Raw genomic sequence first — 17539 nt, forward strand, 5'->3', positions numbered from 1 at the left:
GTTGCCGGCTCTTTATGTTAACGTCATTTGTAATAAAACTATAATATTTGTAATAAAACTATATTATTATAAAACAACTGTCTGTTTTCCTTTTCATTCTGTTTCCGGACTCATTTGTTACTGATCCCCTCACTCGCATGACTAGACCCCTTCGGGGGGACGTAACAATGCCATTGATGTGTTTTGTTTTGTTTTTTTTCTTTAATAAAAATTAATCAAAGAAGATTTGATTCTGTTTGCAATCCAGAGTATATTAATAAAACTGGTCTTAAGATATCTGCAAACTTTGTGACATCATGATGAATTTATAATAAAATGTAACTTAAAAATATGCAGAAGTCATTTCCACTTGATAGAAATGAGTTCTCGATGGAAAGTTTTTTTTTTTTTAGGTTTGTTAAATAAGAGAAAACATTTTTCAGCTCAGAGCTGTGTTCATTAAAACTGTGGCATCACAATATCACTCTTGTTATCTTGACTTCGCCAGCAATTGTTTTCAACAAAAACTTAACAACAACAACATTTTATTGGTAGTCACTCCCCTCGCTCACATGCGTAAGTGCTGTGCTCAATCGCCTAGTGCCTGAGCTCGGATCATACCAAAATTAGAGGGAATTTACGACTGTGCGCTATGTGCTTTGAATATTGTGTGTAGTTTTTGTTTTATACAGTTGTCAGTCAGGCATCTAACTATGAAACAAATTACACTCCAAAAGACCCCGGGCTTAATAAGCCACCCCCGCTCCGCCGATGCTTCCCATGAGGCAACCATGAGACTGCTTTGTGAGTTTAGATGAATGTGAAGTGTTGCAGCCTGGAAACAGTCCTGTGTTCTGGTACAGCTTCAGTGGCGATTGCTGCAGTTATACAGCCAGATTTATGACCTGGGCTGATGCAGAGCTGCACTGTGTGTCAGAGGATGGTTTCTATCCACAGTTTGGAAAGAAGTTTATTAAACTGCTACTCCAAAACTTTGATCCTGCTCATAAACACATCTGGACTGGAATCAGTGACTCAGTCAGGATGGATTTGGGTTAATGCAACTGAAGTCAGCTTTGTTCTTAGAAATGATGGAGAGCTGAGCAACAGAGTATATAATGAGCACTGTGTGTATTTCAACCAGGCCACAGACTTATTATGAAACAACAGCACATTTGAAAACATTCTCTTGTGTTTGCTGAACTCTCGCACTGAGCAGCTTATTACTGATTTAACTCACTGATTTTACATCTGCTGTTCTGTGGTGATGATTAAGTGTGCTTAAGTACAAAAGTGTCAAAATTATATTTCCATGCATGCAAACAAGCTCAAAACATTTGGATAAAATTACTGCACTATTTTTCCTAATGTAACAATAAAATAAATAAAGATTTAATATAAATAGTGTAAACAAACCTATTCTATCCACTGCCCTTCATCATTATCATTCACATTCATAGGAAAAAATATTATTATATCCTAAACTGCCTGTTGCAGTTAAGACAGAAGAGAAACAGATTTTAAACAGGTTTTATTAAATGTTTAAAAGGTCAATTTTAGATTTATCCCTTCAGCTGCAGCCTTGATGGTTTTTAATGGGCTAAGAGCAAGGAAATAATACATGTAAAAAGACTTCAGCTTATAGGCTTGTGCAAATTTGGTACAAGGTCAGAAGATACCAATATGTGTCCTGTCAGGATCAGATATTAAATCTTATAGAAAATATGAATTGCTGTAAAACTGTTTGCATCCAACAGGATAAAAAATCAAGTAAATAAGCTGTATGTGTATTTCTATAGAATTTACATTTCTTACTGATTCTTAGGGAAAAATAAAGACTTCAGATGCCTTTGAAATCTCAGACCTTCCTACTATCAGAGTTATCTTCCAAGCATCGACGCAAAAAAAGAAAGAAATCCTCTTGCATGGAGAGAGTTTGTTGTCTCTCAGTTTACTAAAGCAGCTCGGGAGTCTCTTCTTTTCTCTTCCTGTAAAAGCTCTGACCTGTCTGTTTACTTAATCAATGCCTTTTATGACACAATAGAATATAATTGGACAGTAAAAACAGTCACAGTCACGTGTTGGTATTCGTTGGAATTCAATGGTCTTTTCTGGCTTCTGTTTAATGTTGTTTACAGTGGAGAGTTCTGGTCAGTTTGGCCAGTGATGTCACACCAGCAGTAAAAGAACCCTCTCAGGCAGCTATAAAAGAAAGCAGCATGAACTCTTTGGAGGAATCCTGTACAAAGACGCTTCAGCAGCTCCTCATCACACTTTGAGACTTAAAGCTCCAACATGATCTTGCTCCTCTTCTTGTTCATTCTGGCTCTGGGTGCTCCTTCTGAGTCTCCTTCTGATGGCAGTGAAGTGACGCTCCAACTTGGTAACTTTCCTGTACTGTGGCTAATCTTTTCTTTATTTACTTTGAGGTTTATTTGTGTTTTTTGTCATTTTAGCACCTTTTAGTTAAACACTCCAAGAATATGTTTTTTATGTTTTTTATGTTTCTGATGTTTTTTGTTTCATCAGATACTGTGATACAAAAATGATTATTGTAGGATTTAAAAAAAAAAAAAATTCTTCCCATACCAGATGGTTTCTCCTAAATCATAGAGTTATGATAAAGACCTGCTAATAAACATGATAAGAGCCACTTTGTTCTCTGTCATTGAAAAAAGAAACAGTGACTGTGTTGTTTGTAAACGCATGTTTGTTTGTTTTTTAAATCTCAAAACTTCATGAACTTGTTAATGTGGAATTAAATGATCCTTTAACACTTGAAGCTACTGAAGGTCATGCTCTCTTTCTGCACTCCCGAGCTGCCAGCCTCTCTCACCTTTTCTCTTTGTTCATGTTTGATTGTAGGAATGGAGTCTGCTGTGCAGGTCACCAAATACTACTGCCACGAGTACTTTGCTGTACTGTAATTCATATCATAAAAGTCCTTCTTGGCAAAATGAAACATTTAGATTAGATGTTAAAACGTGAGCTCTCCACTCCCTTTTTTCACAACAGGAAACCTGCTTAATGGATGCTTTAAAAGTGTAATAGACACAAGTGTGCTTAGACATTTGTATACACTGTAAATATCTCAAAGTAGAAAAAAAATAGATACATACACAGTCTTTTTTTTAATTGACTCTAAACAGGCCAGCCGCAATCACTTTATTTATATGTGTTCACTGTTATTATAAAAAAAAAACAAAAAACGGTTTGTTTTGTGTTCTTTACTGGAAAGGATCATAAACGTCTGTTTCCTCTTCCTGGTACAGTCATTTATTCTGTTTTTCATTTTGCTGATAATGTGATTTTATAATATAATAAAACCATAATTATTCAGACAAACGAACAGTGAAGTAAAAGTAATAAACCAAAGGTGTTAATAGTTTATCTATTTTGTCATTTACTGCCATAGGAGAGTCACATATCTCTGGGTCCAGTACTAAGAGAGGATCCTCTTGATTGTGTGGAGTTCATTCTGTCTTTGTTTAATGGAGCAACTTGGGAATTTTTACCTGTTAGAGCACTGACCTGTCCTGTTTGATTAGTCATTGTGCTGATAGCGCCTTTATGATACAATAAATATAAATTATACATCAAAAAACAAACAACATTTCTTCATGTCTTTGGAATTTAATGTTTTTTTTCTGGATTATGTTTAGTGTTGTGTACAGTTGAGAGTTTTGGGCCGTTTGGCCAGTGATGTCACACCAGCAGTGAAAACACCTTCTCAGGCAGCTATAAAAGAAAGCAGCTCCAACTCTCTGCAGGAATCTGAGCATCCTGTAGGAAGAAGCTTCAGCAGCTCCTCATCATCTTTGAGACTTAAAGCTCCAACATGATCTTGCTCCTCTTCTTGTTTGGGTGGCTCTGGGTGCTGAGTCCTCTTTATTATTGAGAATTTGTTCTGTCTTTGTTTATTAGAACAGGACATAGCTAGAGGTTGTGAGCTGCTTTCTTCCTGTTACAGCAACTTTTCCTGTTTCTTTAATCATTATGCTGAAAAGGACTTTGATCATATCATAAATGCAGAATTACAGCAAAAACAGTCCCGTTCTTCTGAGTCTGCCAGGAGGACGTGGCTCTTCAGCAATTATTAATTTCTTTAGAATCTGATGGTCTTTACTGCCTCGTGTTACTGATGTTTACAGTGGAGAGTTTTGGTCAATCATTTTGCCAATGATATCAAGGTGATCAGGGAAAACACCCTCTCAGGCAGCTATAAAAGAAAGCAGATTCAATTCTTCAGAAATCTGAACATCCTGTACAAAGAAGCTTCAGCAGCTCCTCATCACACTTTGAGACTTAAAGCTCCAACATGATCTTGCTCCTCTTCCTGCTCGGTCTGGCTCTGGGTGCTCCTTCTGAGACTCTGTCTGATGAAAATGAAGTGAAGCTCCAACTTGGTAACTGTCTCATATTCTGACTGCTCTTTTCTTTACTTTTCCCTTTATTTATGTCTTTTTTATTTCACTTCGAGAACATGTTGTTCATATTTCTGATGTCTCTATTTAAGCAGAGTCAATGATACAAAATTCTACAAAATTCCCAACATCAGATGGGTTCTACTCTTGTTAATCTAGTTAAAGTGACGTTAAAGCCATAACCGCTTTAACGCGGCAAATCTCCGTTAGCAAGTCATCACGGATCGCCCTGTCCGTGGGGCTGGATGGCACTAATGCATTAACGAGCTAACTGTGCTAAGGCTATGACACCTTGCACCTTCCCGCGTTGATGCAGCTACACGTTAAAGTCATTTTAAGGAGATTGACGCTGACAGCACTAGTTTTACTATACCACAGAGTTATGATAAATACTTGCTGCTAAACACAATAAGAGCAGCTTACTTCTCTGCATGCTTTAACTTTCACAGTGTCAACTGTGCAGACATGCTTGTCTGATGTGCCGTCTCTGAAGAATACCAAAGAAAAAAGTCTGTCACACTGACAAAAACCTGATCCCTTTCATTCCTGCTTTTTCATCAAGTTCTGACTGCTGTGTCTTCTTCAGATGACCACAGAGTTCAACTACTGCGTGGAAGCTGTCCCATGTTCTGGTACAGCTTCAATGGCCGCTGCTACAAATATGTGGCCACACACATGAGTTGGGCTGATGCAGAGCTCTACTGTGTGTCACAGCGAGCCAACCTGGTGTCCATCTACAGCCAGGAGGAAGAGGAGTTTGTTAAATCTTTGATTAAGAACTTTGACCATGCTGAGCAATGGACCTGGATTGGACTGAGTGACCTCCATAAAGAAGGCAGATGGATGTGGTCTGATGGTTGTGCAGTGAGTTTTGTCTACTGGAGTGCTGGACAACCAAACAACGATGGAAAAAATCAGCACTGTGTTCACGCTAACGTGGATAAAGAAAAGAAGTGGAATGATCACCAGTGTTCTCTCAATTTAGCTTCTGTTTGTGCAACACAAATAACCTGCCCTTAGAAACTGAAATGTATATTTTCACTGCATTGTACAGAAGCAAATCGTTTTTGGCCCATTAATAGATGTTTAAAACTGCTCCAAATAAATAATAAAAACAATTATACATGAAAATTCATCATCAGTGCCACCACTGTTTATCTATGGGGTTACAGGTCCTATGAGAAAACATGCAAGCGTGTAACTGGTGTCACAGACATGCGCTTGCATGTTTCATCAGCACGCAGTTAGTATTTCAAATAAGGATGAATGTAGAAAATACACCTCCTCATTGATCTTCCCAGAATAACTTCAAGCCTAATTACAGTTTTTATCAATCGATGTGGCTCAATTATCGCAGGTTTTCATGCAGTTCTCAAACAGTGAGGGCATTTTTTAATAACACAGGCTCAACTGCACAAAACACATTGATTTTAACAATCATGTTTCCACATTTGGCAGCGTTTTGGTGGCTGTAGCTCAGGTGGGAGAGCAGGCCATCTACTAACCAGAATGTTAGTCGATTGATCCCACTCTGCTCCAGACTGCATATCAAATATTCTCAGGCAAATTACTAACCCCATGTTGCTCTCTGATGCATCCATCAGACTGTGAATGTTGTGTTAATGTTAGTTAGGAAGTGCTTAGGAAAAAGTGCTTGTGTGATTTGGTGAATGAACAAGTTGTGTAAAGTGCTCTGTAAGAACCAGTCCATTTACATGAACAGTCAATCACTTCAACTCTGAGATGAATAAATAAAATCCTTTAACCACCCTTTAAAGACTGTCTTATAAAAATGTTTCTTTTTTTCCTCAAAACCTTACTGACCTCCATAAAGAAGGCAGGATGTGGTCTGATGGTTGTGCAGTAGATTTTGTCTACTGGGATGCAGGACAACCAGACAACTGACACAAAGAAGTGGAATGACTGCCCGTGTTCTGCCATTTTACCTTCTGTTCGTGCAGTATGGATAAACTGCACTCAGAAACTAAAATTTACATTTTCCCTGCACTGTTGATGCTATCTGTCTTTAGTGTGTTTGTGCAAAAGTCACAAAATTCCACAAACCTCAATTTTCATAAATGTGGAAAGAACCACTGGCAGCTGCACTCAAAGGCAATATTTACTCATCGTTTCAATGTCAAAATTCACGAAAGCAAAGACTGTTTTTGGTGAACAAATAAATGGTTAAAACTGCTCTAAATTAAAAGGATTGAAAAGCTATAAATGAAAACTCATGATCAGTGCCTTCATTGTGTATCTCTGGGGTTACGAGACACATGTCTGCAACATCAGTAATCACATTTCATGAGTAGTATTTAATAAACACTAAGTATTACAAAAGGAGACAAATGGAGGTGATACACATCTACCTTTATCCTTACCAGAAAAAACTCTAATGTAGTTAAGATCTATAGTTTGGCTTCATCCTAAAAAACACAGACAGAATAATATCACTGAGGAGGTGAGGAGAGAGGTACAGCAGTGAGTGTCTACAGCCACAGCCTGTAAAGGTAACATCTAAAGAAGAAGTGTGACTGTTTTTCAAGCTTATGCTAAATATGACCAGGGGTTAAAGTGGGCTGGAAGGATCCTGAACTGTATTCTGGTTCCCTCGATTAATGAGCAGTTAAATCTTATAGGCAGATGAATGTGTGTTACTACAATCTAAAATTTGATTGTAGGAATGTTTTCAGGTCACTAAATACTACTGTCCCAGTACCTGCACTTTGCTGTAGTTTTATTGTATCATAAAGTTCCTTCTTGGCAAAGTGGAACCTTTAGATCAGATCTTAAAACGTGAGCTCTCCACTCTCCTTTTTTTTTATAACAGTAAAGCCTCATCAAAATGAGTTAAACCATGGTCAGACATGTTATTTTAAAAATAACTTAAATAAAACCAGTGAAAGGCTATAAAAAGATAGAAATGCACCTCCAACTGTCAATTTTCATTGTCAGAAATGTTATTTAAAAAAACTTAAACCAATAAGGTGGGAGTTAAGATGAAAGCTGGAAGATGAAGAAAGTTTTAAGGCTGAACTTCACATTTTAGGGTAGAAAGTGACACAAACCCCCCACATGAGTGTCAAATATCTGCAGGACAGCCAAGCTGGCACAGCAGTGGTTATGATCTGCTTTAGTTTAAAAGTCTATTTATTGCAATCTTTTTGTTTAGTTTGGTTTATTTAAAAAATGTAATAGACACAAGGGCATTTAAACATTTGTACAAGCTGTAAATAAAGTGGCAAAGTAAAAGCAAAAATTGAAGATTAAGCGTATAACTCTTACAGTTACATAGACGGTCGTTCTTTTTATTGACTCTGAACAGGCCACATCACTTCATTTATGTGTGTTCACTGCAATAAAAAGTGTGCAAAGGGTTTGTTTTGGATTTGTTTACTGACAATGATTGCACACTTCTATTTCCTCTTCCTGATATAGAAACCTATTCTGTTAAGCATTTTGCTGATGATGTCATTTTATAATATAATAAATCAATAAATACTCAGACAAACAAACAGTGAAGTTCTCTGGAAAAGGCCAGAGCTCAACACGTGTCAATAAGTAGATAAGTGATGTCTTTGAGTTGTGGATAATTTTACCCAAACACATTTGAATGAGTTTTGCAAAAAAAAAGACTAAAAGTTCAACAATGATCTCATAAATAAATAATATGTCTGTCCTGAGGCTTTTGTTAGAAATGAAGTAAGCTAACTAACACTAGGAAAGACAAGCAGTTTCATTCATATGGACTTATGAGTTTAATTTCCACCTGTTTTGCTTTTCTTTTTTGAAAAACAGAGCTTACTTATACTGGACCCATCCTACTGTCTCTTTCTCCTGCTGAGGTCCAGTTCTAGGCTCAGCATCAGCTGGGAGCACCAAACCAAAACATGAAATAAGGAGGGGGGAAGCTGACTGGAGATTATTGTTGTTGCCAAAAACAAAGCTACATTAATCAGCCTCTCTGTTGAAGCTCAGGTCTGTTTTTTGATACTGCAATTGTTCGGATTAATATTAATATTAATAAGACGTGACCAAAAATACTTTTGTAAACTGCTCAATGTCATGATTCCAGTTTTCCAGAGTTTTCTAATGACATGTAGCTTTTGTTTTGTTAGTTAAAGTCAAGAAAGGATCAGAAGGATGAAGAAAGTTTTCAGATAAAACTGCACCTCTGTGTCATTGTCATTTGGAAAAATGCTTTAAAAGTCTGTTTTCTGTAGATGTGGCATTGAAAAATGTTTCTTATTAAATTTAAATAAGAACATTTTTTTTAAAGGAAATAAATAAACAAACTGCAGTAATCCAAGGCATCTCATAGTTTTTATTAGACTGTAAATATCCAATATTTACAGAAGAATTAAAAAAAATGTTTCAATGTATTAAAAATCCACCTATAAACTAAAGGTCCAAACTGTATTATTTAATTTATTTTTATAGCTTTATTTATTTCAACTTTGTCTGCCATAGCAGAGTCACATATCTCTGGGTTGACTACATAGAGAGGATCCTTCTGAGAGGGGAGAGTTCAATCTGTCTTTGTTTACTGGAGCAGCTCAGGAGTTTCTATTTGGTCCTTCCTGTTAGAGATCTGATTCACCCTGTTTGATTAATCATTATGCTGATATAGCTTTATGGTACCATAAACATAAATTACACATCAGCTCAGTTCATTGGAATTTGATGTATTTTTCTGGCTCGTTTTTAGTGTTATTGTTTAGAGTGGAGTGAAAACACCCTCTCAGGCAGCTATAAAAGAAAGCAGGACCAACTCTCTGCAGAAATCTGAACATCCTGTACAAAGAAGCTTCAGCAGCTCCTCATCACACTTTGAGACTTAAAGCTCCAACATGATCTTGCTCCTCTTCTTGTTCGGTCTGGCTCTGGGTGCTCCTTCTGAGTCTCCTTCTGATGACAATGAAGTGAAGCTTCAACTTGGTAACTTTTTTTTGTGCATTTTTTTTGTCTTTTTAATATTATTTAGCAAATAATAGATTTTAAATGCACTTTTATCATGTTTCTTGTTTTGTTTTGCTCAGGATAAATATGTGTTAGTGTAATTGGGGATACATGCATTAATTTGGTTCCACGTCTCAAACCTCCAGCAGAACCAGGCTCAGACAGGAGCAGCCATTTGCAGCAAATGGCTGCTCCTGTCTGAAACTTTAGGCCTCATCAAAAAGAAAAGCTTAATATTAAAAGTAGATTATTGATTATTTGTGTCCTTAATCCAAACTGGCTGATTACACATTGGATGCTTACAGCGGAAGGCTCTGCCTCCCATTCTACTTTTAATTAACCTCAAAACCACAAGTAAACCAGCAGTCTGAGAGCAAAGTACTCCATTGCTGTTAAAATAAGATGTAGCCTGAGTATTTAATACCTTGTATGTGAGGAGAAGGATTTTAAATTTTAATCTGTATTTAGCAGGGAGCTGATGCAGTGAAGCTAATATGTAATGTTTCTTTCTATTCCCTGAAGTACATACAGAAAAGCAGCCTGACACCAAGTCTCTTCAGGTTTCTTCTGTCACTAAAAAATAAATCATGATCTTTTTCCTCTTCTTGTTTCTGTCATTTTCAGATGACCGGGCAGTGAAGCTCCTGAGAGGAAACTGTCCCCCGTTCTGGTGGAGCTTCAACGGCCGCTGCTATACGTATGTAGCTACACCGATGAGCTGGTCTGATGCAGAGTTCCACTGTTTGTCACAGGGAGCCAACCTGGTGTCTATCCACAACATGGAGGAAGAGAACTTTGTCAGATCCCTGATCAGGAACTTCGATCCTGCTCAGAGAGCCTCTTGGATTGGACTCAGTGATGTTCACAGAGAGGGCAGATGGATGTGGTCTGATGGCTCTGTGGTACGCTTTTTTAACTGGCTTGCAGGCGAGCCAAACAACCTGGGAAAAAACGAACACTGTGTGCAAAACAACTTTGGTCCTGTTAAGAAGTGGAATGACGTACCATGCTCTCTTGGCTATCCCTCTGTTTGTGTAAAACGCAATGCTTGTGTTTAGAAACTAAGACGCTAATTCAACATTAGACAGTTAACCTGATGTTATGTTGGCATGTAGCATCCCTCCACAATAAATTTAGCAATGTTAATATTAATATATCCTAATGAATATGTTTATTAATTAAACATATTAGAAGTACAGAAGTGCAAGGCTGGAGTACTAAAATTTAAGGACTCTGTAATACTATATTAAACAGATATTTTCATCATGCATTTGTTTGTTTGTTTGTTTGTTTTTCTGGATCACTTTAAATTGATAAAATGAAAGTGTTGCATAGCAATAGGTTGTTTGGGTGACTCTGGGTGCTGAGTCCTCTTTAACGTTGAGTATTTGTTCTATATTTGTTTATTAGAGCAGGCCATAGCTAGAGCTTGTGAGCTGCTGTCTTCTTGTTACAACCTTTTATGTTTGTTTAATCATTATGCTGAAAAGGCCTTTGATCATATCATAAATGCAGAATTATAGCAAAAAGAGTCCCGTTCTTCTGAGTCTGCCAGGAGGACGTGGCTGTTCAGCAATTATTCATTTCTTTAGAATCTGATGGTGTTTACTGCCTGGTGGTAGTGATGTTTACTGTGGAGAGTTTTATTCCATTTGGCCAATGATATCACAGTGATCAGTGAAAACACCCTCTCAGGCAGCTATAAAAGAAAGCAGCTCCACCTCTCTGCAGAAATCCTGTACAAAGAAGCTTCAGCAGCTCTTCATCAAAGGTTGAGACTTAAAGCTCCAACATGATCTTGCTCCTCTTCTTGTTCAGTCTTGCTCTGGGTGCTCCTTCTGAGTCTCCTTCTGATGGCAGTGAATTGAAGCTACAACTTGGTAACCGTCCTATATTTTGACTCTTCCCTCCCTTCTTGTATTTTAACTTTATTTGTGTGGGGGTTCTTTTTCGTTTAATTATTTTAATCACATTTTAGTCAAACACTCCAGGATTTTCTTCTTGTTATGTTTCAGCAGTCAGTAATACCAAATTCTTAGTGTTGGATTGTAACACAGATTTTTTTCCCCATGTCAGATGGGTTCTACTATACTGTAGAGTTATTATAAAGACTGCTTATAAACACAATAAGAGCAGCTTACTTCTCTGCATGTTTTAACTTTCACAGTGGCAACTGTGCAGACATGCTTATCTGATCTTCTTCACTGTCACGGTTCACTGAGGACTCGCACGCAGGACTCTTGAACTTGAGAAGATCACAGTGGCATTTATTACACGTTTCACCAGGTGTACGTACAGACAGTTCGGGGAATAGTGCTATATAAAAGGTGGCAGGGGTATGGGCTCCAGGGGATCCAAGGTGGGGAGGACAGGGGGAAAACACTCCTTCCTCTTCGGTCACTCACTGCCTGCTGCCAGCCACTCTCCAATCACTCACTACAAGGAATCCTCTCAGGGTAAACAGGGACAGATCCAGGGAATCCGAGTCACACAACAATCTAGCAATGAAAGCTAATATCCCTCTGCTTAAATGCTGACAGTGCAAATGAGACTCAGGTGTTTCCACTTCACGGGTGTTTGGGCCGAGGGTGTGAATCCGTTCCACCCTGGCGAGAGCTACCTGTTGATCCACCGGGCTGTGACATTCAGAAGGTACATCAAAGAAAAAAAGTCAGTCACACAGTCAGTTAAACAGTTACTACTTCTTGGAAACTGTCCCATGTTCTGGTACAGTTTCAATGGCCGCTGCTACAAATATGTGGCCACACACATGAGCTGGGCTGATGCAGAGCTCTACTGTGTGTCACAGCGAGCCAACCTGGTGTCCATCTACAGCCAGGAGGAAGAGGAGTTTGTTAAATCTTTGATTAAGAACTTTGACCATGCTGAGCAATGAACCTGGATTGGACTGAGTGACCTCCATAAAAAAAGCAGATGGATGTGGTCTGATGGTTGTGCAGTGAGTTTCGTCTACTGGCATGCAGGACAACCAGACAAAGCAGGAACAAATGAACACTGTGTTCACACTAACTATTCAAACTTAAAGAAGTGGAATGATAACCAATGTTCTCTCAATTTAGCTTCTGTTTGTGCAGCACGGATAAGCTGCCCTTAGAAACTGAAAAATACTTTTAATCTGCACTATTTGGGTTGGAACGATGCAGAACTGTGTTCTGGTTCCTTCAGTTAATGAGCAACTCAGTCTGATAGACAGATGAATGTGTATTACTGGGAATGAGTTAATTTATTGTGTACTGCAGCCTGGTGTTGAGTCCACTGACAGAGACACTTTATAAGTAAGAAGAAAATAAAGACATCTGACGGCTCGCTTATCTGTACATGATGTGCTGCTGAACTATGTTCTTCTGAAGTGGCTTGAAAAACAAACTGTAGAAACGTGTTATTTTTAGCAGCTGCTCCACTGCAGGCTGTGGTGTTCATGGTCTATGTTAGGATGTGCATCAAGGGTAAGAGACATGAATTTATATTTAAAATGATGAAACTGATTAGTTCAACTCACCAATTTTACTTTTTATACCAGCTTTATGGTCTCAAGGAAATTAGTTTCTAAAGCATCTGCTCATATCTTGTTGAATTCAGACCTTCTCTGCAGGTCACCAAATTATACTACCCTAAGTATCTGGACTTTGCTGTAGTTTTATTGTATCAAAAAGGTCCTTCATTGGCAAAGTGAAACATTTAGATCAGATCTCAAAACGTGAGCTCTTCACTCTTTTTTTGTTACAGAAGGCCAACGTAGAGTCACTAGAAAAACATAGACATGTGCTTTCAACTATCAGCTATCATTGTCAGAAATGTCATTTTAAAAATCTTAAGTAAACTTTTATGGTGGGAGTTAAGATGAGAGCTGTAGAAAGCTGATGAAGCTGATGAAGAAAGCTTTAAGGCTGGACATCACATTTTATGATAGAAAGCGACACAAACTCCCAACATGAGTGTCGGATATCTGCAGGACAGCCAAGCTGGCACAGCAGTGGTAATGATCTGCTTTAGTTTAAAAGTCTATGGTTTTGTTTAGTTTGGCTTATTTAAAAAATGTAATAGACACAAGGGCATTTAAACATTTGTACACACTGCAAATAAAGTGGCAAAGTACAAGCAAAAATTAAAGATTAAGCGTATAACTCTTACAGTTACATAGACGGTCTTTCTTTTTTATTGACTCTGAACAGGCCACATCACTTCATTTATATGTGTTCACTGCAATAAAAAGTGTGCACAGGGTTTGTTTTGGATTTGTTTACTGAGAATGATTGCACACCTCTATGTCCTCTTCCTGATATAGAAACCTATTCTGTTAAGCATTTTGCTGATGATGTCATTTTATAATATAATAAATCAATAAATACTCAGTCAAACAAACAGTGAAGTTCTCTGGAAAAGGCCAGAGCTCAACATGTGTCAATAAGTAGTTAAGTGATGTCTTTGAGTTGTGGATAATTTTACCCAAACACATTTGAATGAGTTTTGCAAAAAAAAAGACTAAAAGTTCAACAATGATCTCATAAATAAATAATATGTCTGTCCTGAGGCTTTTGTTAGAAATGAAGTAAGCTAACTAACACTAGCAAAGACAAGCAGTTTCATTCATATGGACTTCACTATGAGTTTAATTTCCACCTGTTTTGGTTTTCGTTTTTGAAAAACAGAGCTTACTTATACTGGACCCATCCTACTGTCTCTTTCTCCTGCTGAGGTCCAGTTCTAGGCTCAGCATCAGCTGGGAGCACGTGCACCTGGACCAAACCAAAACATGAAATAAGGAGGGGGGAGGCTGACTGGATATTATTTTTTTTTGCCAAAAACAAAGCTACATTAATCATCCTCTCTGTTGTAGCTCAGGTCTGTCTTTTGATACTGCAATTATTTGGATTAATATTAATAAGATGTAACCAAAAATACTTTTATAAACTGCTCAATGTCATGATTCCAGAGTTTTCTAATGACATGTAGCTTTTGTGACAAGGATTTAACAGCTGCTTTGATATCATGATAAATATCACACATATCCAACAGGTGTGTATCAATCTGAATGCATGAAAACATTATTAGTGTACTTACTACTATTACTATAATTACTGCATAGAGTAAAAAGTAAGTATTTCTGTGTCTCTCCTTTTGCATACTTGCACAGAGGCAGTCAGGCGATATTCAATATGCAATCAAATAATAAATGAGTTTATTGATATCCATTGATGTCTATATAAAGCATTGTGAGATCACAAAAAGCTTGATAAAGACTAAATGTATTCAAAAAGTCATGCAGTTTATGGATAGGTTAAGTGACTAATCTAAATTGCCCATAGGTGTGAATGCGGGAGGGAATGTGAATGCAAATGGTTGTCTCTCTCTCTGTGTGTGTTAGCCCTGCGACAGACTGGTGACCTGTCCAGGGTGTACCCCGCCTCTCGCTGTATGACAGCTGGGATAGGCTCCAGCACCTCCCCCCACCCCCACCCCACCCCCCCAACAAACCCTGAAAAGGATAAGCAGAAGTGAATGGATGGATGGATGGTATTCAAAAATCCATCTATAAACCAAAGGTCGAAATTATGTTATTTAATTTATTTTAAAATTTGCATTTACTTCAACTTTACTGGCTGCCATAGCAGAGTCACATATCTCTGGGTTGACTACATAGAGAGGATCCTTCTGAGAGGGGAGAGTTCAATCTGTCTTTGTTTACTGGAGCAGCTCAGGAGTTTCTATTTGGTCCTTCCTGTTAGAGATCTGATTCACCCTGTTTGATTAATTATTATGCTGATATAGCTTTATGGTACCATAAACATAAATTACACATCAGCTCAGTTCATTGGAATTTGATGTATTTTTCTGGCTCGTTTTTAGTGTTATTGTTTAGAGTGGAGTGAAAACACCCTCTCAGGCAGCTATAAAAGAAAGCAGGACCAACTCTCTGCAGAAATCTGAACATCCTGTACAAAGAAGCTTCAGCAGCTCCTCATCACACTTTGAGACTTAAAGCTCCAACATGATCTTGCTCCTCTTCTTGTTCGGTCTGGCTCTGGGTGCTCCTTCTGAGTCTCCTTCTGATGACAATGAAGTGAAGCTTCAACTTGGTAACTTTTTTTTGTGCATTTTTTTGTCTTTTTAATATTATTTAGCAAATAATAGATTTTAAATGCACTTTTATCATGTTTCTTGTTTTGTTTTGCTCAGGATAAATATGTGTTAGTGTAATTGGGGATACATGCATTAATTTGGTTCCACGTCTCAAACCTCCAGCAGAACCAGGCTCAGACAGGAGCAGCCATTTGCAGCAAATGGCTGCTCCTGTCTGAAACTTTAGGCCTCATCAAAAAGAAAAGCTTAATATTAAAAGTAGATTATTGATTATTTGTGTCCTTAATCCAAACTGGCTGATTACACATTGGAGGCTTACAGCGGAAGGCTCTGCCTCCCATTCTACTTTTAATTAACCTCAAAACCACAAGTAAACCAGCAGTCTGAGAGCAAAGTACTCCATTGCTGTTAAAATAAGATGTAGCCTGAGTATTTAATACCTTGTATGTGAGGAGAAGGATTTTAAATTTTAATCTGTATTTAGCAGGGAGCTGATGCAGTGAAGCTAATATGTAATGTTTCTTTCTATTCCCTGAAGTACATACAGAAAAGCAGCCTGACACCAAGTCTCTTCAGGTTTCTTCTGTCACTAAAAAATAAATCATGATCTTTTTCCTCTTCTTGTTTCTGTCATTTTCAGATGACCGGGCAGTGAAGCTCCTGAGAGGAAACTGTCCCCCGTTCTGGTGGAGCTTCAACGGCCGCTGCTATACGTATGTAGCTACACCGATGAGCTGGTCTGATGCAGAGTTCCACTGTTTGTCACAGGGAGCCAACCTGGTGTCTATCCACAACATGGAGGAAGAGAACTTTGTCAGATCCCTGATCAGGAACTTCGATCCTGCTCAGAGAGCCTCTTGGATTGGACTCAGTGATGTTCACAGAGAGGGCAGATGGATGTGGTCTGATGGCTCTGTGGTACGCTTTTTTAACTGGCTTGCAGGCGAGCCAAACAACCTGGGAAAAAACGAACACTGTGTGCAAAACAACTGTGGTCCTGTTAAGAAGTGGAATGACGTACCATGCTCTCTTGGCTATCCCTCTGTTTGTGTAAAACGCAATGCTTGTGTTTAGAAACTAAGACGCTAATTCAACATTAGACAGTTAACCTGATGTTATGTTGGCATGTAGCATCCCTCCACAATAAATTTAGCAATGTTAATATTAATATATCCTAATGAATATGTTTATTAATTAAACATATTAGAAGTACAGAAGTGCAAGGCTGGAGTACTAAAATTTAAGGACTCTGTAATACTATATTAAACAGATATTTTCATCATGCATTTGTTTGTTTGTTTGTTTGTTTGTTTTTCTGGATCACTTTAAATTGATAAAATGAAAGTGTTGCATAGCAATAGGTTGTTTGGGTGACTCTGGGTGCTGAGTCCTCTTTAACGTTGAGTATTTGTTCTATATTTGTTTATTAGAGCAGGCCATAGCTAGAGCTTGTGAGCTGCTGTCTTCTTGTTACAACCTTTTATGTTTGTTTAATCATTATGCTGAAAAGGCCTTTGATCATATCATAAATGCAGAATTATAGCAAAAAGAGTCCCGTTCTTCTGAGTCTGCCAGGAGGACGTGGCTGTTCAGCAATTATTCATTTCTTTAGAATCTGATGGTGTTTACTGCCTGGTGGTAGTGATGTTTACTGTGGAGAGTTTTATTCCATTTGGCCAATGATATCACAGTGATCAGTGAAAACACCCTCTCAGGCAGCTATAAAAGAAAGCAGCTCCACCTCTCTGCAGAAATCCTGTACAAAGAAGCTTCAGCAGCTCTTCATCAAAGGTTGAGACTTAAAGCTCCAACATGATCTTGCTCCTCTTCTTGTTCAGTCTTGCTCTGGGTGCTCCTTCTGAGTCTCCTTCTGATGGCAGTGAATTGAAGCTACAACTTGGTAACCGTCCTATATTTTGACTCTTCCCTCCCTTCTTGTATTTTAACTTTATTTGTGTGGGGTTTTTTTCGTTCAATTATTTTAATCACATTTTAGTCAAACACTCCAGGATTTTCTTCTTGTTATGTTTCAGCAGTCAGTAATACCAAATTCTTAGTGTTGGATTGTAACACAG

General features: G+C 38.1%; 3 protein-coding genes and 1 pseudogene across 4 annotated transcripts; all 4 read left to right on the forward strand.

The window, feature by feature from the left end:
• Positions 1–2227: 2227 nt before the first annotated feature.
• Positions 2228–6180, forward strand: LOC146493403 (lactose-binding lectin l-2-like). Of its 2 annotated transcripts, none has more exons than XM_085148700.1 (2): positions 2228–2362; positions 4990–6180. In XM_085148700.1, the coding sequence occupies exons 1-2, from the start codon at positions 2275–2277 to the stop codon at positions 5421–5423; spliced, it is 522 nt and encodes a 173-aa protein (XP_085004826.1). In that variant the 5' UTR covers positions 2228–2274; the 3' UTR covers positions 5424–6180. The 2 variants fall into 2 exon arrangements, with proteins under 2 accessions (XP_085004826.1, XP_085004825.1); XM_085148699.1 differs by lacking the exon at positions 2228–2362 and adding an exon at positions 4236–4385.
• Positions 6181–8838: 2658 nt separating this feature from the next.
• Positions 8839–10651, forward strand: LOC146493404 (lactose-binding lectin l-2-like). Its single transcript, XM_085148703.1, has 2 exons — positions 8839–9341; positions 9987–10651. Exons 1-2 carry the CDS (start codon positions 9254–9256, stop codon positions 10418–10420), a joined length of 522 nt encoding a protein of 173 aa, XP_085004829.1. The 5' UTR covers positions 8839–9253; the 3' UTR covers positions 10421–10651.
• Positions 10652–11700: 1049 nt separating this feature from the next.
• On the forward strand, positions 11701–14229 carry LOC146493405 (lactose-binding lectin l-2-like; annotated as a pseudogene).
• A 945-nt stretch (positions 14230–15174) lies between these two features.
• Positions 15175–17281, forward strand: LOC146493406 (lactose-binding lectin l-2-like). Its single transcript, XM_085148701.1, has 2 exons — positions 15175–15460; positions 16105–17281. Exons 1-2 carry the CDS (start codon positions 15373–15375, stop codon positions 16536–16538), a joined length of 522 nt encoding a protein of 173 aa, XP_085004827.1. The 5' UTR covers positions 15175–15372; the 3' UTR covers positions 16539–17281.
• The last annotated feature ends 258 nt before the right edge of the window (positions 17282–17539 follow it).

The sequence above is a fragment of the Neolamprologus multifasciatus genome, chromosome 22 (assembly GCF_963576455.1).
Source record: "Neolamprologus multifasciatus chromosome 22, fNeoMul1.2, whole genome shotgun sequence".
NCBI lineage: Eukaryota > Metazoa > Chordata > Actinopteri > Cichliformes > Cichlidae > Neolamprologus > Neolamprologus multifasciatus.